This window comes from Maylandia zebra, linkage group LG18, assembly GCF_041146795.1.
Source record: "Maylandia zebra isolate NMK-2024a linkage group LG18, Mzebra_GT3a, whole genome shotgun sequence".
NCBI lineage: Eukaryota > Metazoa > Chordata > Actinopteri > Cichliformes > Cichlidae > Maylandia > Maylandia zebra.
The window spans coordinates 1,300,669-1,324,718 of NC_135184.1; the positions used below are offsets into that span (position 1 = coordinate 1,300,669).

The 24,050-nt window shown below is 41.4% G+C and overlaps 1 protein-coding gene and 1 long non-coding RNA gene across 3 annotated transcripts; one reads left to right on the top strand and one right to left on the bottom strand.

Moving 5' to 3' along the window:
- Positions 1-9,137: 9,137 nt before the first annotated feature.
- On the bottom strand, positions 9,138-10,128 carry LOC143413526 (uncharacterized). Its single transcript, XR_013094127.1, has 3 exons — positions 10,051-10,128; positions 9,297-9,963; positions 9,138-9,200 (listed from the first exon to the last, which is right to left on the bottom strand). It is a non-coding gene; the product is annotated as an uncharacterized LOC143413526 (long non-coding RNA).
- Positions 10,129-13,304: 3,176 nt separating this feature from the next.
- Positions 13,305-17,867, top strand: LOC143413494 (uncharacterized). Of its 2 annotated transcripts, XM_076876684.1 has the most exons (4): positions 13,305-13,573; positions 14,706-15,113; positions 15,683-15,767; positions 16,395-16,525. In XM_076876684.1, the coding sequence occupies exons 1-3, from the start codon at positions 13,402-13,404 to the stop codon at positions 15,724-15,726; spliced, it is 624 nt and encodes a 207-aa protein (XP_076732799.1). In that variant the 5' UTR covers positions 13,305-13,401; the 3' UTR covers positions 15,727-15,767; positions 16,395-16,525. The 2 variants fall into 2 exon arrangements, with proteins under 2 accessions (XP_076732799.1, XP_076732798.1); XM_076876683.1 differs by lacking the exon at positions 15,683-15,767 and having other exon boundaries at positions 16,395-17,867.
- The last annotated feature ends 6,183 nt before the right edge of the window (positions 17,868-24,050 follow it).

Genomic DNA, 24,050 nt, shown 5'->3' on the forward strand with positions numbered 1-24,050 from the left:
AGTTTCCCCTGCGTCGGGAGCAGCGCTGGGCTGTTTAAATCACGGACAAACAGGATCTTTTGCTTTTGCTTTCTCATATTGATGGAGAGCATGTCTGACAAAAAAAAAAACAAAAAAAAAACAACTCTGTTTTTGAAATGTCTGTGAAGGTTCTCAGTCATCCAGGTCATCGTAGTCAAAGGAGCTTGCAAAGAAAAGCGTCTGGACTTCTTTAAGTTGCTTGAAGACGTTTCACCTCTCATCCGAGAAGCTTCTTCAGTTCTAAGGTCAAATGGTGGAGAGTCCCAGATATAAACCTAGTGGGAGTTTCCCCCCCACAGAGGGACAAAAGGACCCCTGATGATCCTCTAATCACATGAGCCAAGGTGGGAAACTGGGCGTGGGTCCCAATCAGCCAGAGTTTCGGGTGTGTTCATTGTGAAACCTGGCCCCACCTTATCATGCGAATTCCTGAGGTCAGATGGCCCAGGATGTGAGTGGGCGTTAAGGCGTCTGGGAAGGATCTCAAAACTGGATTATAGATGGCAGAGAGTTGGTGTCGTAAACCCCCGCCTCTGTTCAAAGATGGTCGCTCACAGTGGACATAGATGGCTTCTTTCACTCCTCTTTCAAACCATCTGTCCTCTCTGTCCAAAATGTGAACATTGGCATCCTCGAAAGAGTGACCTTTGACCTTTAGATGCAGATGGACTGCTGAGTCTTGTCCTGTGGAGGTGGCTCTTCTGTGTTGTGCCATGCGCTTGTGAAGTGGCTGTTTGGTCTCTCCAATGTAGAGGTCTGGGCATTCCTCGCTGCACTGTACAGCATACACCACGTTGTTAAGTTTGTGTTTTGGCGTTTTGTCTTTCGGGTGAACCAGTTTTTGTCTGAGCGTGTTGCTGGGTCTGAAATGCACCGGGATGTCATGCTTGGAGAAAACTCTCCTGAGTTTCTCTGATACACCGGCTACATAGGGGATGACAATGTTGTTGCGTCTGTCCTTCTTATCCTCCTTCGCTGGTGTCTGATCTTCTTTTCTGTGCCTCTTTGCTGACTTTAAGAACGCCCATTTAGGATAGCCGCACGTTTTGAGTGCTTCCTTTACATGTGTGTGTTCCTTCTTTTTCCTTCAGGCTTAGAGGGAACATGTTCTGCCCGGTGGTGTAGGGTCCTAATTACTCCAAGTTTGTGTTCCAGAGGGTGATGGGAGTCAAAAAGGAGGTACTGGTCCGTGTGTGTGGGCTTCCGGTAAATTTCGATGTTGAGTTTGCCGTTCTCTTCAATGTGCACGGCGCACATTGTGAAACGTCTTCAAGCAACTTAAAGAAGTCCAGACGCTTTTCTTTGCAAGCTCCTTTGACTCTGTTTTTGAAAGCAAGGTGTGGGATTTCCTGCGTTGTCTTTCTTTTCCTTTAGAGTGTTGGGCCCGCTGAGCCTTGTCCACAAACTTGTAAACCTCTTCTAAAATTGGAGAGGGTAGAAGGGTTTCCAGTTCCTGCAGAGTCTGGCTAATCTTGCTCTGGAGGGATCTATAGTGAAATGGACCTGTCTGATCCTTTCACTTAGAAGCTGATTTTGGGCTCTCCGTAGAATCAAGTCCGCTCTGTATCCCCTGACAGTGGATCCAAGGCGCAGGCTTTGTCTATGAATTTCCCATTCCCGTCGTAGCGTACTGTCGGTGCTTGTTCGTAAGTTTGGGGGGGGGGTTCGCTGTAAAAAGAAGTTTCCTTCCCACGCAGTGAAAAACGGACGCTAATGTTTTTGTCACTTTATTTTGATTTATGGAATCAAACTCAAAGTAAGATCAGTACTTCCACGCTTTAAACGCTGCACGCTCATACTCTCTCCCGCACTCGATATGTGATCCATTGTTGATCTGCACACAGCTGTTGTCACGAACGTCGCACTCGCTTACGTCACTGTCATGAGACACTCTCGCAAAAAAATCACGGTTTTAGTAACGCAGTAATGCAGCGTTCCTACGGGAAAGTAAGAGTAATCTAATTACCTGTTTTGCAATAGTAATCCCTTATATTACTCGTTACTTGAAAAAAGTAATCTGATTACTAGTAATTAGTAATTAGTAATCTTGCGTCATTTTTTGATTGGTCCACATGGTACATTTTTCGATCAATGGGAAAGGGCGGGTTTTTTTGGTGTTGTTTTTGCTCACAGGCTTTCGAGCGTTTTCCTTATAAAACGCCGTTTTTACCGTTTCTTCCCGCAGTAAATATAAACAACGACAGTATTCAGGAAGAAAAACAAACATTGCAGATATTTTATCATAACTCTGGTTTTACGCGGCCGATCAACACAATTTAAAAACTGGTATAAAGTCCACACTTTGTCCGTCAGTTGTTCCGTCTGTCCTGCTCACATCTCCAAAGGTTGTGCACGCTGTCATTAACGTGGCTCCACTCCACATCAGCCGCTTTGCTCGCTAAAACACATGTCGGCAGATAAGGACGCTGTCATAGCCTGTCAACCACGTTGATTAGCTGCGTATATACGAATGTGAATCGCATCATTGGCTGGACTGTGGGATAAGGTGGCATCGTTCTGATCCCATACGTGAGCAGCCAGTCACTGACTCACACTGCAGAACAGGATTGTTAAAGTTTTAATTTTAATTTCAATTCAGGTTAGATTTTTTTTTTTTTTTGTGCGCAACGCAGATTTTCTGTCCGCAGAGACCGTGCCAGCAATTGCGCACATGTGCAGCTTAGAGGAAACATTGCTCATAATTCAGACGCCCTCAGCAAAGGGCAGAGCAGGCTGTACCTGCTGTGGAGACTCAGGTCGTTTGGAGTGAAGGACCCACTCCTGAAGACCTTCTATGACATCTTTTACGGTGTGGTCTGCTGGGGCGGCAGCATCTCTGCTGGGGACAGGAAGAGACTGAACAGGATGATCCGCAGGGCCAGCTTTGTTCTAGGATGCCCTCTGGACCCAGTGGAGGTGGTGAGTGACAGGAGAATGGTGGCTAAGCTGTCATCCCTATTGGACAACATCTCCCAGCCCATGCAGCAGACTGTGACAGCACTGAGCAGCTCCTTCAGGGGCTGCTGCACCCAGAGTGTGGGACGGAGAGATTTCGCAGGTCTTTTCTCCCCACTGCTGTCAGACTCCACAACAAAGACTTCAACTGACCAACACTCACATCCTCACATGTGTAATAACACTAAGTGCAATACTCTTTTCTGGCATCGTTGTATTATACTCAGTTGTATATAGCATTTGTATTCTATTTTATTCTATTTTATTCGATTGTATATAGTATTTCATCTTATTCTATTCTATTGTGTAGAGAGTATCTTATTTTTATGTTATTCCAGAGTTTTTCTAAATTTTGCGATGTAACTTTGCACTTTCTGCTGTAACAAAACAAATTTCCCACGTGTGACTAATAAAGGTTATCTTATCTTATCTCGTAGTGTATTAATCATTTAAAATGTAATTTGTGGTCTGAGGGTATTTTTCTTTCTGAACTTTTCTTCTCTTGAGGGACTTCAGATGATTCTTATTATATTTAATGTGCTTTTATTTATAAAAAGGTAAAGAAACAATGTTTTGTTGGTAAATCCATGAAAATGAATGTAGCCTGTATCCTAATAAGCTAGAGAAGTTTAACAGTGTGTGGCTCCCTCTAGTGGATGTTGTGGAGTATTCTGTTGTCTTTGCTCCAAAGGTTTTTGTACAGAGTTTTGCTGTTTCCTGTCACTGTGGGCTGCAGAGCACAGTAGTACACAGCAGAGTCAGACAGCTGAAGCTTCTGGATCTTCAGAGGAGCTGATCTGATGCTGGAATCCAGTGTGGAGGAAAATCTCTCCTTGAACTCGGCTGCTGTGTTTCCATCATCCCTGCTAACACGGCTCAGGATGAATTTGGGGCTGTTGTTTCCATCCTGTTTGTACCAGAAGAGATAATTATTTGTTGTAATGCTGACGTTATAGAGACAGCCAAGTGTCACTGTGCCTCCTGCAGCAGCAGTCTCTTCTCCTTTTGCTTGCAGCACGTTGTCTTTTTGTGCTCTGCATTCTGTAAAACACCAACAAACAGTATCAGTGTGCTGTTAAAGAATCACGTCAATGTTGATATCAAAGAAACAGAGTTGTGTTCATACCGAGGCACATAGCAGCCAGCAGCACTGAGATGAACAGAGGCGTCATATCTGCAGTGTAGAGTAACTGTGAGCTACAGCAAGTATAAAGAAGCTGTGATCTCTCTGTTTAGTCTTCATCAACACTAAGTTGGTGGATTAGAAGGAGGAGCCTGATCACAGTGACATGACTCATTCACAGCCCTGTGTTATTCCCCCTGCTGATATAATGTCTTGTATTCCTGCAAGACATGAAGAGAATGACCATGAAGGCTGGCTCTGTGGTTGGAGTAAAATACTGGATGAAACTGGTTTATTCTGGAGTTCTTCTGTTGTTCTGCCTCCAGCTGAGCTGTGTCTGTAATAAAACCTCACTGAAATTTCCTGATAGCAGTTCTTTATGAGAACAAGAGTTTTCTGATGATAAACATGCGTTGTATTTACACTTTATAATCAGTTGCACTGAAACACTTAACACTGCTTCATTTTGCTGCAATGAATTTAACAAGCTATTTCATTTTATTGTTTTTTACTTACATTTTTATTCACCAAGGCAAAAAAGCATCAAGGTATTATACTTTACTCATTATACTGTACTTTACTGAGGAAGAAGAAGAAGAAGAAAATGAAGAAGTGAAGAGAAAGGAAGGTCTTGGTAGATCCTTATCTGAACAATCTAATTTAGGAGTTAACGTAAATCTATAAATCTGATTGTCTGTCACTGTTTCTGTGTTTACTGACTGACATGAAGTTTCTGTGAAATTATTTATTTAAATCTGTGTAATTATCGCTGTAAATAACCTATTAATATTTACTTTATCGAAAATTGGTTCATAAGTGCTTACTATTCAGCTTGGAAACAGTTGATGCTTTTACTTTGAAAAGGTATAGACCTACACGGTGTCGTAAGTCAGTTTACATAAACGATGCAGCAACAGCGCGAGCTTGAATGTGGCGTTCTCAGCGGTTAAGAAACAGGAAACAGATGGCAGTTAAGGTGTCACAAATGGTTCCTTAGCGCCAGGTTGATGCGGGAACAAGGTTGGTATCAAAGTTTTGTTGTGTACATGTGTATTTGTTATTTCACAGAGCATAAAGCAGCTGACCGTAAGTGTAAGGGTTTTCACCCACCAGAGGGTGCTAACGCACCACGATAAGTTTGTCATGCTTAGTCGGCAGTGCAAAGGTTTACAATGTTCACTGCTATATGCTGTGCAAAGTCAAAGACAATTGTATTATAGTGTATTTTATTTCATGGCAGCCAAGGCAAACGTGCAGTCTCGGCTGTACCAAAATGACTGGGAAGATGATCTTAGTACCCTAGCAGGGGTGTATGGTCTAAGCCAGGGGTGGCCAACTCCGGGCCTCGAGAGCCAGTGTCCTGCAGGTTTTAGATGTGTCCTTGATCCATCACAGCTGATATAATGGCTAAATTACCTCCTCAACATGTCTTGAAGTTCTCCAGAGGCCTGGTAATGAACCAATCATTTGATTCAGGTGTGGAGACCCAGGGTGAGATCTAAAACCTGTAGGACACCGGCTGTTGAGACCTGGAGCTGGCCACCCCGATCTAAGTCGTTCAATGAGGTAACTTGGCGCTTTATTTTTAATAGTTCTAAAGTTCTAAAGGTGAGCAGCAGGATTTTGAATTAAATAGGGTACTTAACGGGAAGACAATGCAGGTCAGCAAGGACGGGGGTAATGGAGACACACCGTACCAGTAAGGATACGAGCCGCCGCATTCTGAACAATTTGCAGTCTATGGAGAAGAGTAGAGTTCAGACCAAATAAAAAATAATAAAAGGGAGTTGCAGTAATCCAACCTAGATGTCACGAAGGCGAGGATGAGCTTTTCCAGGTCTCTATGCGGGACATAATGTCTGGCTTTGCTAATAAGACGAAATTGGTGGAAGCAGGATTTAACAACAGAAGACACTTGTTTGTCGAATTTAAATGAGCTATCCAAAATCACACAGGTCACAAACAGTGCCGGAGAGGTAACTGGCAAAGCGACCAAAGGCATCACGGAGTTGGCCGCAGGGGATATTACTGTCGAACACGATGATTTCGGTTTTCCTGTCATTTAAGATAAGAGAGTTACCAGAGAGCCAATCTTTGACCTCGTGCATACGCTCACGAAAACAGTACAAGACATGTCAGGATCATCAGTTAATTCGAAATAGATCTGAATATCATTGGCATAACAATGATGTGCAATGTTGTACTTCTCAAAGATTGCGCCTAAGGGAAGCATATACAGTGAGAAGAGCAGGGGACCAAGGACAGATCCTTGAGGCATGCCGCTTTCTTCCTTCTTCTCTCATCGTTGCGGCACGCACGTCGCGAGGCACGAGTAGAATCATTTAGCCAACATTGGGAAAAGGATCTAGGTTGCTTCATTTTAATAGGGGCAAAAGTATTGAGGATGGAGGAGCATGTGAAAAAAAAAGGTGCTGGCAAAGTCATCAACCATGGGATGGTTCAGAAGTTCAGAATTACATAAATTAACATCAAAGATAACAGGAAATCCCAACATTGCTTATATCCCTAATGCAAATGTCCAAACCATGTGAAAAAACAGATCGAGAGTATGGCCCTTAGTGTGGGTTGATTGGTTGACTCACTGGGCAAGATTAAAAGAATCAGTTAATGCAAGGAAGTCTTTAGCTAACGGATCGTCCTTACAGCAGATATGAATGTTAAAATAACCAATAATAATCACACAGTCATATTTAAAAATAACAGAACTAAGAAGGTCAGCAAATTAATGAATAAAAGTCTTATTATATTTAGGTGGCCGGTAAACCAGAACAAACAGAGTAGTTCGAGGGGCGGTCATCTCCAAAAGTTGAGCCTCGTAGCTGAGGTAGAAAGGAGAGGTTAGCTGTCGGACTTTGTATTTACATTTAGAGACCGAGGCTAAGCCGCCGCCTCTACGGGTAAGCCTCGGAGAGCTAAAAAAGACACAGTGAAGCTCAGGAAGAGGAGAAGACATGGCTGTTCAATAGGTTTGAGATCATCTTTTCAATTGGGGATGCTACAATCATCACAAGGAATGCAGAAAACAGAGAAGTCAACAGTGTGTGGCTCCCTCTAGTGGATGTTGTGGAGTATTCTGTTGTCTTTGCTCCAAAGGTTTTTGTACAGAGTTTTGCTGTTTCCTGTCACTGTGGGCTGCAGAGCACAGTAGTACACAGCAGAGTCAGACACTGCAGCAGAGGAGATGCTCATCTTGATTTCTTTTCCCTCCACTTGAATCTTCAGTCCAGGAATTTTTTCTTCTCCTACTGATCCTGAAGGTGAGTGTGAGATCAGGAACTCTGGAGGTTTTCCTGGATGTTGTCGATACCAGAAGAAATAATCAGAAGGTGACACTTTGTAAGTGTAGGTCAGAGTAACTGTGCTGTAACTGTGCTGTGACGTTATTGTAGCTGCTAAAGTTCGCTGTCACAGCTGTGGCTCATTCTCTCAGAGTCTACAGAGGTTTAACAGTGTGTGGCTCCCTCTAGTGGATGTTGTGGAGTATTCTGTTGTCTTTGCTCCAAAGGTTTTTGTACAGAGTTTTGCTGTTTCCTGTCACTGTGGGCTGCAGAGCACAGTAGTACACAGCAGAGTCAGACACTGCAGCAGAGGAGATCTGAAGATCCATTTGTTTTTGATCGTCATGCACTTTAACTGACACTGTGGGAAATTCTTGTTTCAATATGTTTCCTGATGCCAAATGAGAGATCAGGAACTCTGGTGGGTTTCCTGGATATTGTCGATACCAGAAGAAATAATCGTCACTTCTTGCTTCTCTGGATAATCTGTAGGACAGAGTGAGAGTGTTTCCTTCTACAGTGGACTCTTCATCCTTGACTGCAGTGAGTTGATCACAGCTGACACCTAAAGGAAGAGATAAATGTTGTTAAAGACGATGTTAAACTGTGAGCGCCTGTTCCAGTGATTTCTAGCAAACAGATCCTTTAAAGACATTTCTTCTTCCTGCTTTAACCGACCTGTTAGTGTGATCACAAACAAAGGAAACATGAGCCAGTAATGCAGTGACAGCATCTTCCACACACTATCTGTTCTGTATGCTTCACATATTGAATGTATCTGACAGTGGGAGTCCTTTTCTGCTCTGTGACAGTGTTGCTCCTCCTTCAGCCTCTTCCTCCTCCTTCAGCCTCTTCCTCCTCTCATATCTCTGCATGTTACAAACACCAAAACCAAACCCCAATACATGTTACAGCTTTCAGCACAAACTCAGAAACCTCCAGTGGCTTTCAATCTTTGTTTTTAACTCCTTTGAACATCTTCATCACTCGCCGACAAATCTTAGGAAACATTAATTTTATATGAAAAGAATTTCACTAAAGAAACCAACACATTTTAATCCATTTGATTTGTTTCATAATCCTATAATGTTTCCAAGCATTTTATGATTTCTTGTATTCATAAAACTTGTTTATGTAAAGTTTTTGTAATTTATGTTTTGAAAACCCCCCAGCACATATCTGATGGGGAACTAACACCTGTGGACTTTAGAGTAAAATACTGAATAAAACTAGTTAATTTGAGAGTTCATCGTTATATTTTTCTTCATGTCTGAACGTTCCTGCAGTTGGTTTGTGGTTGATGTGGATTTGCTGCTCATGTGAATCCTCCCACAGTGTTTCATTAGCAGCTGTAACCACAGTGACTCTGATAAAACAGGAATTAGCAGAATCCATCTGATATGAAGCTGTGCTTTGAATACCACTTCCCTCCTCTTTGAAGAGTAGTCAGATATCTGTGTTCAGGTTTTTGTACAGCCTCTTCTACACTTTGTATCACTGTGTTTCTAGAGCACAGTAGTAGAGAGCTGTGTCTGCCAGGGTTAGGGCTGCTATGGTCAGATTAGTTGATGTAGAAGATGTTTCTGATCGATATCGATTATCAGGAATATATTCAGCTGTGCTCCCTTTTCCATATTTCCTGAGTATAAACTGAGGAGCCTGAAGGTCAGAATCATGTCTGTACCAATAAAGGACAGCAACACTTGCACTTGTCTCATAGCTACATGTGAGTTTGACAGATTGTCCTTCTGTTTCAGTGACTTCAGGTTGTTGAGGAGTGATTGAGTCTCCAGCTGTTAGTCCTGGAAAAAGAAAGAAGAAAAGTAGTGAAATGCAGTCTGTATATCTGCTTAATGCAGCAGCTTCAACTAAACTTTAATCCCTGTTCTTAAACTCACCTATAATGTGAGATAGAAGCAAAAAGAGGTGCAGCAACATGTCTTTGGAGTTATTAAAGCCAGACAGACAGCACATGAACAATGTTCTTCCACTGCAGCACAATGACCAACAAATAATGTCATTGGATGAGCTCAGGTTCAGTGGGCGGGGCCAGTTTAATAGCTCAGCCAATCAAACAGTTTTGTGCTTCCACAGCAGCTCTGTCTCTGTCTCTGATCTTTACTGCTTCATTTCTCTGTTGTCTTTGTCATCAGTCCAATGACACAAGAATCAGAGGTTTAACAGTGTGTGGCTCCCTCTAGTGGATGTTGTGGAGTATTCTGTTGTCTTTGCTCCAAAGGTTTTTGTACAGAGTTTTGCTGTTTCCTGTCACTGTGGGCCTCACAGCACAGTAGTACACAGCAGAGTCAGACACTGCAGCAGAGGAGATGCTCATCTTGATTTCTGTTCCCTTCACTTGAATCTTCAGTCCAGGAACTTTTTCTACTCCTACTGATCCTGAAGGTGAGTGTGAGATCAGGAACTCTGGAGGTTTTCCTGGATGTTGTCGATACCAGAAGAAATAATCAGAAGGTGACACTTTGTAAGTGTAGGTCAGAGTAACTGTGCTGCCTTCTACACTGGACTCTTCATCTTTGACTGGAGTGAGTTGATCACATGTGACACCTGAAGGAAGAGAGAACGTTTTCAATCAATAATTGACGTTAATGAATCATTTGAATTGAACATAGTTTCCTGTGTAGGTGAGCAGACCTGTGAGAGTGAGAAGAATCAGAGGAAACACACAGTGATGTAATGACAGCATGTTGAGGAACATAAAGTTTGTTTTGTGTTGAACTCTGTTGAATGTGGAGGTTTTTCTCTCTTCTATAGTTCAGTAACAGCTCAGCTCCTCCCTGAATCTCTGCTCCTCCTCTCTGCTCTCAGTCACTCCTCCTCCTGTGCTTCACACACTTTATAACCAGAGTTGCTGGTTGCTTCATCATCCCAACAAATGCTAGTTGGGATGTTGAAGGTTTCAACTCTTTTGAAAACTTTTCCATTATGTGCAACAAAGAAAATTTGCTCTTTTGAATAAAAATGATTAAAACATGAAAGTCTTACATCATCCATGTGTTCCTTCCAAAGCTGCTGCAGGACTTGTTGTTGCTTCTTTTAAAAAGGCTGATGAATTACTAACGACTAACTCTTGCTGCCTGCAGTCTTGCAGTGCAGCTTGGACTTTGTAAAAATCTTCCACACGTCACATTTGCTTACAGAAGTTTTGTTCAGTATACCGATGCACATGAAACACTAATAATAAAAGTGTGATGTGAGCAGTGAGCCTCACATGAACAGAAAGTTTTGACTTATTTCTCTCAGATTAGTTGTCTCGATTTGTAGAAACGCACAGACACGTCACATTAGGCCTACGAGATCATTTCAAATGTCAGTTATTAACTGACGTATGTCTGTAAGTGGGAGCCTTTGTCAAGGCGGCCTTTTGCCAATGGATTTACAGTGAGACCGAGTACGGTGGAAGCAGGGGGTGTTTATTTCCCCACTGTATATAACGCCATGGATAAGTAACGGCAGCTCAAGCAACAAAATCATGATCCTGCCTAATGACCAATGGCAGCCTTAAATCATTTCAGCTGTTAAAGGATTAAACCATTACTTACTGGAAATGACTGTGTAAAAACAGTGTCAACGTCCAGCAAACATCATGTAGAAAAACAGTTAAATATGTAACTTCTTTGCACTGAGAGAAAGTTTCCCCGGTCTGACCCACTTAAGATAACAGTGGGCTATGTGTGGCCTGTGGTGGTCTAACAGCCCAGCCCGAGTGCTCAGTCCACTCGCTCATCGTTACAGTCTGACAGGACAACACAACAGCTTCTTTCTTAAAGACGTGTTGATGCACGGGCGAATATTCAGGTAAGGAAATCCCACAAGGTTGATTCTGTTCATCTGTAGCGTTTCAGTGGGAGAAGAAAGCAGCAGACACCATGAAGGTATCACTTTTCTTTATTGACAACAATTTCGAATATTTAAATTGAATTTAATATATTATTTACTATTATTGTAATTTTCTTACATTTAGGAAGACATTATGATGTAAATAGATCAGTTCAATTAGTTGCCATAATTGTCTTTAAATAATGATAATAATTAGGGGTGGTTGATGTGAGTTTCCATCAACATCAATGTTATTTCTTATATTTTGCTTCATAAGTGAAATGAATCCAGTCTGTATCCACACAGACTGTTTATAAGATTAAAACCTGCAGTCAGCTGAGACTGAAGAAGTCACCTGATGATGATGATGATGATGAAACGTTTCTCCCACAAAATGCTACGAACAGATGAACAGAATCAACTTTTAGAGATATCCACACAGAGGTTTAACAGTGTGTGGCTCCCTCTAGTGGATGTTGTGGAGTATTCTGTTGTCTTTGCTCCAAAGGTTTTTGTACAGAGTTTTGCTGTTTCCTGTCACTGTGGGCTGCAGAGCACAGTAGTACACAGCAGAGTCAGACAGCTGAAGCTTCTGGATCTTCAGAGGAACTGATTTTTCTTGTAGCGTAGCCGTAAATCTGCTCCTCTCAGAGTCTTCATGTTCTGTTGATCCAGAGAAGCGTCGTAGTACAAACTCTGGAAAGCTTCCTACTTTTTGTTTGTACCAGAACAATCTGGGGAAATTGTCTGTTGTTTCATATCTACATCCAAGTGTAACTGTGTCTCCTTCAGCAGCAATGACATCTCCTTGTTCCTGGATCACTTTGTCTTCTCCTTTACACTCTGAGGAAGAACAGAACATGCAGAGGAAGACATGGATCAATAAACATGATTAAAAACTCACCATTAATCAGACTCACACATTTATTTAAGCAGAGGAAACATGTTGATGTTTGTATCTCACCAAAGAAAAGAGCAGCAAGAATAATCCACAGCCAATGTTCCATCTGTACAACAAGGTTTAAATCAACAGGAGAAACTAGCTGATGTTCAACATTCAGTCTGAGAATTGTTCTCTTCACAGCAGCACTTATTATTGACACAATGGTTGAACACAGTGCAGAAGGAGAGCCCCGCCTACTGGATGATGTCGCCCTCTGTCTCCTCTTTGAGTCTCACTTCTCTCACTTCCTCTTCCTCCTGGTTCACAGACTGTTAGCAGCATTTGAATCACTGTGAGGAGGGAGGATGGAGCACTTTGCACTGTGTGCAAGGACAACGACCCAAATGTTCTCCATCACTGAGCTCCCACGAGAAGAGCAATGAAAGAAAATATAAATGGTCACAAACAGAACTTGTTTCTTTGGGTTTCTGGTGGGTGGTTGGACTGGAGCGGTGTCTTGGGTAGATAATGATCACGACATGGATTTGGGCGAGTGGGCACTGGGTCGTCGGATTGTTGGTTTCTTTATAATATTGCAGGGTCTTTGCTCTTTGAGGCAACTTTGATGTTTTATGTGTTTATGCGTTGGATGTGACTGTGGACTTGGTTAGGTTGATCGGTGCTGTGAGTCTTATGGATGTGTAGTAAATACTTCAGCATCGACATGAGCGAGGCAGAAATAAAGAGCATGATAAAGCAGAAATGGTGGAAATGTTGGAAAAGCAGTGGGTGGAGGAAAAAGAAGGATGACGGTGTTACAGGACTCAGAGGACAGCAGGAGAGAGAGGACATCAGCACGTTGATTTGGATGCTCTGGTTTAAACAGCACATGGTTCATAACAGGAAACAGGACACAAGGACATGTGACAGCGGTGAGGAAACCAAGCATCATCTTACACCAGGCTGTCAGAAACATGCGGCTGAGAGCTGCAGACTGACCCCAAACCTCATTGAAGTCACTGACAGCGAAACTTTCAGGTCCTGTTAAACAGAATCAGTTCTTTTTCTCAGTGACGCGCTCGTTCACACTTCCCACCAGCAGATGGCGCTAATGCACTATTTCCCTGTTTTCCAACCACTAATATCTGCCTTCAACTGACGGAACTTCACATTGTGACACCAGGCGGAAGTAAACAAAGAAAAGGCGGAAGAACCGTTAGCTTTCCTCCCGTGTGTCTGAGCACGAAGTGTGTGAGCTGAGTGTGTGAGCTGCGGCAGCAACGATGCCTTCAGTTCAGTATCTGAGAGAGTTCATCAACGAGCGACTAACTGCTGCTGCTGAACAAATATTCTTGGAGTTTGAAAAAACGATCGTCCAGTACGAGGAAGAGATCGACCGTCAGCGCAGACTGCTGGATATCACCTGGAAACCCCAAATCAAGCTGCACAGGACAGGTGAGTGTCCCTCTGAGGGAGGATCCTGATCACAGCTCTGCGGGACGTTTCTGATTGTGAGGTAGAAAAACCTGAATGCATCATTTTCACCGAGCCGGTGTGTGTGTGTGTGTGTGTGTGTGTGTGTGTGTGTGTGTGTGTGTGTGTGTGTGTGTGTGTGTGTGTAAATAACTCTGAGCTGATGGACTCTGAGTTTGTCTTTAATGACAGTTAAATCCGAGCAGCTGCTCAGTGAGATGCAGCACAGATGCTTCTTATCTGTTTACCTTCAGACAGCTTGAACTTTAAAACTGATAGATGTAAAAACAGGGCTCAGAGTCTATTGGAGAAGCTGGCTGGTGTCATTTGTTGCCATCAGGCTGTGAGCATGTGCTGTTTATATCAGCGATAAACTGAGAACATGACGCACGTATGAAATTATGAGTTTAGAGCTTATCAGTGTCTTAAAATGGAACTGCAGCGCTGGCTAGTGTGAAGCTTCTGACAATAAAAATTCATATATGAACTTTAATTTGTATCATATTTGTTACAGCTGGCTTTTTTCAATGCATTGGTTGCATTTTTATTATTTATTTATTTTTAATTAATTTAGGATTTTCAGTGGAGAGAAACCCACTGATGATGTAAGTCTCAAAAACTCACAAAGACTCACAAATATGATACACCAGGTGTTAAGGAGTTAAAGACTTCAGCAAATGAAACAGAAACAATCAACAGTTTCTCCAGATCTCTGTCAGTGTCAGTGTATCTACAGGAAATGTTGCAAAATGATGATTTGGTTAAAAATGTCTGCCAGCTGAGTTCAAACCTGCAGAAGCACTTTGGTTAACAGCAGCTCTTCTGAATGGAGCTGCTGATAGTTTTTAAGCTGCTTTTACTGCTCAGGGGACGAGCTTTCATGTTCCAGAGCAGCTGACATTAACTTCCACTATGGACCCGCCTCATCTGCAATAATTCAGCAGTCGCGAATGCACAAATACAAAAGTCAGCCATTACTTTTATGTAACTCTGGGTATAATCGGCTCTGCTCACAACCTCTTGAGATTCTGAGGAGCGAAGCTGATTTTAAAAAATGAGTCCAACGTCTAACATCATCACTTTTCTTCTTCTTGTGTCCTTTTTTTTCCTCCAGACGACCCACAGCAGCACGTCTGTAAGGAGGAGGAGGAGGTTCTCCCTGAGCAGCAGCTCTGGAACCAGGAGAGGAGCTCCAGTGTGGACCAGGAGGAACCAGAACCTCCACAGATTAAAGAGGAGCAGGAGGAACTGTGCAGCAGTCAGGAGGGAGAGCAGCTGGGACTGAAGGAGGAGACGGATACCTTCATGGTGACTGCTGCTGAGGAAGGAGAGCACAGTGAACCAGAAGCAAACACTGACCAGCTCCCCTCTCACAGCTCTGACACTTTTACGTTTCTTCAGTCCAAATCTAAAGAAATATTTGAAGTTATTAATAATTCTATCCTGTACGAGGAAGAGAACGACCATCAGCACAGACTCATGGATATCAGCTGGAAACCCGAAATACAGCTTCACATTACAGGTATGTAAAAGTCTGAATGAAGTCACACATGAATGGGACTCATGAAGCATCCTGATCACAGCTCTGCGGGACGTTTCTGATTGTGAGGGCTTTTTGGAGATGTGAGCTAACAAAGAGCAAACAGACTGCACTGTGTAAGTTATGAATCTGAATCATGATCAACATGTTTGAAGGAGGTCAGGAGAGAGGTCTAACAGTCGGCGTCTGCAGCCTTCTGTTGAACACGGTGGAGGTGCTGTCATGGTTTGCGCTGCATTTCAGCCAGTGTTGGAGCTCATATTAAAACTGAAGGAATTATAAATGCAGAAAAGTACATGCAGATTTAATCCACCGTACAATACACCGTACACTGGAAATGGCTTCATTTTCAGTCTGAGCATGATCACAAACAGTCAGATGATGCATCGGAAGGTCATCTAGATGGTGCTTTACTGTGTGTTTTTTCTATGAGTCATGGATCAGTCTCCCTGGAACTCAGACCTCAACATTGTTCAAGAAGTGTAGGGTTTTGACAGGCAACAAAACAAAATTCAGTCAATATCCAAAGAATATCTCTAAATCTTTTTCAGGAACCCTGGAGAACTCTTTTTTTCAACACTACCTGAATAAATGACAAAAGCTGCCAAACTGTTCAGTCTGTGGTGAAGATTAAAGGTAGCCAAACCACATCAATCAATACCAAATATTTAAAATTGTACAAACCTTTGCTTTGTATACTGTATAATGCATTTGGTTTTGCACACATTTCAATAAATCTGCCGTTTCATTAACTTGCTACATCATTTCCTCATTTTCCAGGCAAAACATAAATGAAGGATAGCTTTAGACTTTTGCACAGTATTACACTTTTATTTATCTCACTCGTCTGTAAATTTTTACCAACTGACATTTTTAAAATACACATGCAAAATATAAACATTTATTTAAATGTACTGGAAATGTATTCAAACTGAAAGTTCTTTAAAGAATCGACTAAAAGACAAAAACCTGCATGAATGCCATAAAAACGACACAAACACAATCTTTTTATTTTGTTACTGTTAGAAAGTTGGTTTGTCGTGTCATACTGATCATTTATTCATTCAGTATATGTTCACTGCCTGCAGCTTTTCTACCTTGCCATTTAACCTCTCTCTTCCTCTGTTGATTTCTGGAGTGGCAGCCTTTGTGGATGACACTTATTTTCTCTGTAAAAGTCTTATTTTGACAATGTGTTTTCTCGGGGATGTTTTTCTATTATCACATCACTTTTCTTTTTCTCGTGTCCTTTTGTCCTTCCAGACGTCCCACAGCAGCCTGTCTGTGAGGAGGAGGAGGTTCTCCCTGAACAGCAGCTCTGGAAGCAGAAAAGGAGCTCCAGTGTGGAGCAGGAGGAACCAGAGGGAGAGCAGCTTGGACTGAAGGGGGAGACTGATACCTTTATGGTGACTGCTGCTGAGGAAGAAGACCACAATGACCCAGAAGCAAACACTAACCAGCTTCTTTATCACAACTGTCCTATAAATGAGAGCCAAAATCATGAAGGAAGCTGGAATTTAGATTCAGGGACAAATAGTAACTCAGAGAGTCGGTGTAACTCTGACACAGGTAAAAAGTCCTTAACGTGTGATTTTTGTGGAAAATCCTTTAAGAATAAGTACAACATGAATCAACATCACAGAATCCACACAGGTGAGAAGCCGTATTCTTGTGAAACATGTGGGAAAGGTTTTTATGTGTCATCATCTCTTAAAAGCCATAAGACTACCCATACAGGTGAGAAACCATATTCTTGTAAAACATGTGGGAAAAGTTTCACACAGAGGGGTAGTTTGACTATACACATGAGAACGCACACAGGTGAAAAGCCGTATCATTGTAAAACGTGCAGGAAAATATTCACATGTAGCAGTCATTTATCAGTGCACATAAGAACACACACAGGTGAGAAACCATATTGTTGTAAAACATGCGGGAAAATGTTCACATACAGAAGTCAGCTGTTCGGGCACATAAGAACGCACACTGGTGAGAAACCGTATCATTGCAAAACATGCGGGAAAATGTTCACATATAACAGTCATTTGTGGCGTCACATGAAAACTCACACAGGTGAGAAACCATAATGTTGTACAAAATGCGGAAGAATGTTCACATCCAGAAGTGTCTGTTTGGACATAGAAGAACTCACACCGTTGTATCAAGCGTATCATTTTCAGAAATTGTAGTCTTGAAACATGTGGAGAGAAGCCAAGCGTGAAAGAAGATTGGCAGATTATACGTGTTCACAGGAGAGCTTTCAGAGTTCAAATATCTTTAGACTGTGTTCCGACAAGCATCATTTATTGCATGATTATTATGTATAAAGCAGAGTTTCATCTAATCTGTTCTCATCTAATTCTTCAGTGAAAATATGGTGACTCTTAAAAAATGAATTTTAGTTTTGGTTTTATTTATTGATATACAGTCTTTATTTACAGGGGGTTTGAAACTCAATTTGTATATTAAGTTTTGTATTTGCTGTCTATTAATGGATAACCAATGACTGTTGCTGGTTGGTGTCTTGTGATGTAAAACTGCATTCGAGGTATTTGTTTTTTAATAAATAGAAAATGTTGACGTTTTTTTTATTTTGTTTTTTATATTTGAAGCTATTCACTTTATTTGGTTCATAATATCTTTGGTTATTTAGTTCATTTAGACTGACTTTGTTTTGTTGTGTTTTATCTGCATAGCAGTAACTAATGACAATAATAAAGTAGAAAGTTTCAAGGAGATGATTGTTTCCCTTGGACTCCTCCAGCCTTCAGCAAAGACCTCGTTCCTATAGCTGCACATATGTTTCTCTGCTTGAGAGCACAGTGTGAGGCAAAGATGTTTTTCCTGCGTCATGGGGACCTGCCAGAGCTGAGGAAGGCTGGTTTGAGCTCAACTTTCATTCAGCATCGCTTTAAAAGGTCAAAGAGGGTTTTAAGCAGAGTAGAATAAGATGGAATAGGGATAAATGAAGATAAGGGTTTACTTCAATTTTACCTTTATAATGTTTGAATAGATTTTTATAGATTATTGCTGTTAGCTTCTGCCTGCATTAAATAAATTGAATCTGTTATTAAAGTAAAGCCCACCTGTCATTACTTATTTCATTCAATAGTTTCTTTCAGATTGTGTGTTAGAGAAACATTTTTACCCCTTTACCTCCATCATTTTGGTTTGTGTACACCTGAACTTTGTTGAAAACTGTTACACAGGGGTCTATGTCTGTTCCTCAGACTCCTCCCACCTGAATGCTGTCATTATACAGCCACTTGAGCTCGGTCCTTAAGATGTTTGAGATTAAATATCTGGCACTATGGCTCCATGAATATGGACTCTCAGAAGTGGAGAGTCCACTGCAGTCCAACATCAGGCTGGTTGTGCTTTGACTTGTGCAGACAGAAATCATCTCATTGGTTGAGTTCAACATCAGTGGGTGGAGTCAGAAACAGTTTCAGGTCAGTCTGTGAGGTTATTTCTGTCTTTGCCTCTGTGTGTTACTCTACTCGATCTGTTTTCTTTTTCTTGTTTCCTTTTGTTCCTCCAGGCGTCCCACAGCAGCACATCTGTATGAAGGAGCAGGAGGAGGTTCTCCCTGAGCAGAAGCTCTGGAACCAGGAGAGGAGCTCCAGTCTGGAGCAGGAGGAACCAGAAGCTCCACAGATTAAAGAGGAAGATGAGGAACTCTGCAGCAGTCGGGACGGCGAGCAACTTGCATTTGAAGAGACTGATACCTTTATGGTGACTGCTGCTTATTAGGAAAGAGATCATAGACCATAATAGGAGTAGCTCCTCTCTCACAGCTCTGCCGTAGCTGAGAGAAAAGATCAGGAAAGAAAGAATAAAGATTTGGGATCATCTAAAAATTCAGAGTCAAAGTCAAAGAAGAGACTTCACATAAACTGACATCACAGCAAAAATGTAAAAGACTCTCTTCTATCAAAGAGTCAGTGTGACTCTGGTGCAGGTAAAAAGTCTTTAAAATGTGAAAAGGTTCCAAATGAATAAATTTCACAGAATCCGCACATGAAAGAAGTCTTGCTCTTGTAAAGAATGTGAGAAACATTTTACTCACAACAGTACTTTGACTGTCCACATGAGAACGCACACAGGAGAGAAACCATATCATTGTGAAACCCACGGAAAAACATTCAATGTAGGAGTTAGTTGTCAGTACACACAATAACTCAGACAGGTGACAAACATGAATGTAAAGCATGTGGAAAAATATTCATATTGTGTAGAAATATTTTACGCCAGCGGTCTCCAACCTTTTTTGCGCCACGGACCGGTTTATGCCCGACAATATTTTCACGGACCGGCCTTTAAGGTGTCGCGGATAAATACAACAAAATACAACTAGTACCGGTACCGAAAAAAAGATTTATTCATAACACACGTGAAAAGACCCAAGAAAAACGATAAAAACGATAACAAAATAACGCTGAAAACCGATAAAAACCCTGAAAGCCATACATTTCACACCTGAGCCTCAACTCTCGCAGCCCAGTACCAAACGACTCACGGACCGGTACCAGTGTGAGGCCCGGGGTTGGGGACCGCTGTTTTACGCCACACTGAAAATCACATGGGTCAGAAGTCCTAGTCTTGACAGTTAAATATTATTAGGGAATCCAGCTTTGGGCAAAACATCCAAAAATGTGTACATGTTTCAGTTTTCAGAGTTCAAACTCCTTTTGTGTTTGAGTTTATTACGTGTAACACTGATCAGTCTGATCTGTTATCCATCTACATCAGGCTTCTCGGTGATATTCAGTGAAGCTTTATTCTGATTAGATTTTGTTGTTAAAAAAAACAAAACATAGACAGTTGTTTAGTTTATTTGGCTCATTTTCGATTATGAAGTTAATTTAAATCAGTTTATTGTTAGCTTTATTTAGGACAGCTTCCTTTGAGCTCATCGTACAGCCATGCGTCACATGATCCCAGGCAGTCATGAGTAGAGTTGGATGAAAATAATGGAAGATTCATTTTTGTCTTCATGCATTTATTATTTTGAACATAATTTCACAGAATATTGCTGTTAGCTTCTGCAAGCTGTAAATAAAGCATTTAACTTGTTGTTAAAGTAAAACTCTTGTCTTTATTTTATTTGACTGTTTCGGTTTCTTTAAAATGCCAGTAGCCTCTCCTCAGTGATCTAAAATACAACTATGTAGTATGAGTGCGCTTGTTTTTAAAAAGTTCCTTCATGTAATGATCTGCTAGAGGGTGTGGGGGGGGCACAGCCCCGTCCTCCAGGGCATGAAGCAGGTATGGAGGAGATCAAAACTCCAGACATCCAGAGGCCCCCAGAACACAAGAGACCAAGGAAGACCAACAGAGGGGCAGCCGCGCCACTGTCCTGGAAAGAGCTGAGGAGAGTCCCAGCCAGCTGTGCCAGAGCGACCGAGCCCCAGGCCGAGAGGCTGAGGGCACCCCACCCCCGAAGTGGCCCAAGTGAGCCCCAGGATCCAGGCTGGACAATCTAACACCAGACAATCAAAACTAGAAATACCGATAACTAAGCTACGAACAAGTCACACAGAGAAAACAATAATGAATGAACAAGACTCAAAAAAGCATAAAGACAAAACAAAGAGTCAGAAACCCAAGGACCCTAACAGTTTTATATTTAGACTATTATTTACTCGATTCTGTCAAAAAACAGACAAATATTCACATTGGTTGGTTGAATCTATGAAAATGCAAAAGATTTGACATAATGAAATGAATGAGGTGATTCTCAGCTACTAGCTTGAAAATGGGAATTTTATTTAAATATGAGAAGAAAGAGTTCTTAGTCTTTTATTTTATAAAAGAGAAATTACGCAAAGGAATCAAAAATATGAAAAAAAAAATGACCTAAAGACTTTTAGCTTCATGTGAGAGATTTTACCTTAAAGAGATAAACCTCTGTTACTCTGTTTATTTTGCTTCTGCTGCATTTCTGCATGTCCTCATCCACTAAATATAAAATAGTGTAAATGAGCAGCTTTTGATGTTTGACAGTTTTTGTGTCTGAACGTTCCTGCAGTTGGTTTGTGGTTGATGTGGATTTGCTGCTCATGTGAATCCTCCCACAGTGTTTCATTAGCAGCTGTAACCACAGTGACTCTGATAAAACAGGAATTAGCAGAATCCATCTGATATGAAGCTGTGCTTTGAATACCACTTCCCTCCTCTTTGAAGAGTAGTCAGATATCTGTGTTCAGGTTTTTGTACAGCCTCTTCTACACTTTGTATCACTGTGTTTCTAGAGCACAGTAGTAGAGAGCTGTGTCTGCCAGGGTTAGGGCTGCTATGGTCAGATTAGTTGATTTATCTGTTGTTGTGGACTGATATCGATTATCAGGAATATATTGAGTTGTCTCTCGTTTCCCTCCTTTCCAGAGTATAAACTGAGGAGCTTGAAGGTCAGAATGATGTCTGTACCAGTAAAGGCGTACATAATCCGATGTTGTCTCATAGCTACATGTGAGTTTGACAGATTCTCCTTCTGTTTTAGTGACTTCAGGTTGTTGAGGAGTGATTGAGTCTCCAGCTGTTAGTCCTGGAAAAAGAAAGAAGAAAAGTAGTGAAATGCAGTCTGTATATCTGCTTAATGCAGCAGCTTCAACTAAACTTTAATCCCTGTTCTTAAACTCACCTATAATGTGAGATAGAAGCAAAAAGAGGTGCAGCAACATGTCTTTGGAGTTATTAAAGCCAGACAGACAGCACATGAACAATGTTCTTCCACTGCAGCACAATGACCAACAAATAATGTCATTGGATGAGCTCAACTTCAGTGGGCGGGGCCAGTGTAATAGCTGAGCCAATCAAATCGTTTTGTGCTTCCACAGCAGCTCTGTCTCTGTCTCTGATCTTTACTGCTTCATGTTGTCTTTGTCATCAGTCCAATGACAAAATCGTATTTGAACTGCTTCAGTCTTTCCAGTCATGTCAAGGCTTCCAAAGTTTACAGTGAAATGATGACTTATGTGATGAATCTTAAATTATCTATTTTCACTAAATGATGATATATAGACAGATACTTTATATGAACAGAAAACATAAAAAAATAAAAAGAAAAGAAAAAAGGAAGTTAGTTAAAAACATTCGTGATATTTAAAGTCCCTGAACTGAATATTTCCTTTGTTTTTTGCCAAGTTACTGAATTAACAATGGAAATGAGTTTATTTGCTCTGTGTTGTTCTAAAGATGGTTTTTTTAGATGCCAAGACAGATTTCTCTCTTTTTTAAAACTGGCTTTCAAATGCATCACTGGCCTTGTCCCAGAGTTAGTGACCAATATGATTCTAAAAGTCAGCTCAGGGAGCCTGCAAACTACCAAAATCCAAAACATAACTTGGTGAGTCCTCGTTTTCTTTCAAATGTCCTCATATTTTGAATAGTTTACCATCTGCAATAAAACTTGCTGATGTTCAACATTCAGTCTGAGAATTGTTCTCTTCACAGCAGCACTTATTATTGACACAATGGTTGAACACAGTGCAGAAGGAGAGCCCCGCCTACTGGATGATGTCGCCCTCTGTCTCCTCTTTGAGTCTCACTTCTCTCACTTCCTCTTCCTCCTGGTTCACAGACTGTTAGCAGCATTTGAATCACTGTGAGGAGGGAGGATGGAGCACTTTGCACTGTGTGCAAGGACAACGAGCCAAATGTTCTCCATCACTGAGCTGATTAATACTTAAAATGTAAGAATTATATGAGGTTTAAGTTTGACATGAACAGAATTTTACCAAAACAGAATCTCTCACAGAATTCACCTGGTTACTGCTACTACTGCACATTCACCTAATGTATATACTATATATATAATGTTCTTCCTCTACCCCCCCCCCCCCCCCCCCCCCTCCATTTTTGCACACGTCGAGGAGCGTGGGAGCGTGTCAGGTTACATTTCACTGTGTGTTATACTTGTATATGCATGTGACAAATAAAGAACCTTGAACCTTGAGCCTCTTATGGTTATGATTAGAGAAAAATACACATGGCATAAGTCGAACAGGGAATTAAAAGCAAAACTAAAATTGAAAAGAACACATCATCTCATCTATATAAAAGTATGAGCACCAGAACTTCTGATTTATTAGACAAAAGGCCAAATATTTAAGATCTGAATATAATAAAAAAAATAATTCATGGCCAAATCGTAATAATAATTAACACATAATTTATTCTGGAAATGCTTTGTGAGTTCCTATGTAATCAAACTGTGTTTGTTGTAGTGGTGGATTAGCAGATAGCTGAGCTAGCTCTCCTGAGCCTCCAGAACACGAGGAGAACAGCTGGACGGGCTCACCTGAGCTTCCAGCGAGGTCAGAAACTGCACCTGCCGGGGACAACACCCGAGGAGCAGTTTGTTTGTTCTAAATTCACCAAATCCAAACAGTAACTCCTTTTTTAAAAATAAGATTTAAAAATGTCATATTATTCTGCGGTGTCAGTTTAAGGAGGCAGTGGATTCAAGATAGGAATCATGTTAAAGTTCAACCTAAGAAAACCATTCAGATAATTTCAAAACAGAAAACTTCAAATTTAATTTATAATATTTGTTATTTTCTTGTTTTTCGTGGATGTAGAAAAAACATTGTTTTCAGCTAGAAACTGATTTGAAACAGAGAGAAATCTTCGACAGCGGAACAGTTAAAGGTAAATGCCCTCTGCCGGAACAACAACCGTGTGACACCAAGCGGAAATAAAGAAAGGAAAGGCGCGTGTGTGAACAGAGCCGGGAGTGTGGGACCGAAAGAGTCAGCACATCGCTGTGGTGTTAGCGGCTTTGCACTGACTCCCCGAGCTCTCTGTCATATTTACATTCATTAATAAGAGAGAGAGGGGGAGGTGCGTTAACAGTCCCGCTCTGTCGGAGCTTTATCACGTGACACCAGGCGGAAGTAAACAAAGGAAAGGCGCTAA

Excerpts from the sequence above, each read along its gene's own strand:
- LOC143413494 (XM_076876683.1), top strand. The coding sequence starts at position 13,402 with ATGCCTTCAGTTCAGTATCTGAGAGAGTTCATCAACGAGCGACTAACT. Across the intron at positions 13,574-14,705 it reads AATCAAGCTGCACAGGACAG|ACGACCCACAGCAGCACGTC; the intron begins GTGAGTGTCCCT and ends TTTTTCCTCCAG. Across the intron at positions 15,114-16,394 it reads AATACAGCTTCACATTACAG|ACGTCCCACAGCAGCCTGTC; the intron begins GTATGTAAAAGT and ends TTGTCCTTCCAG.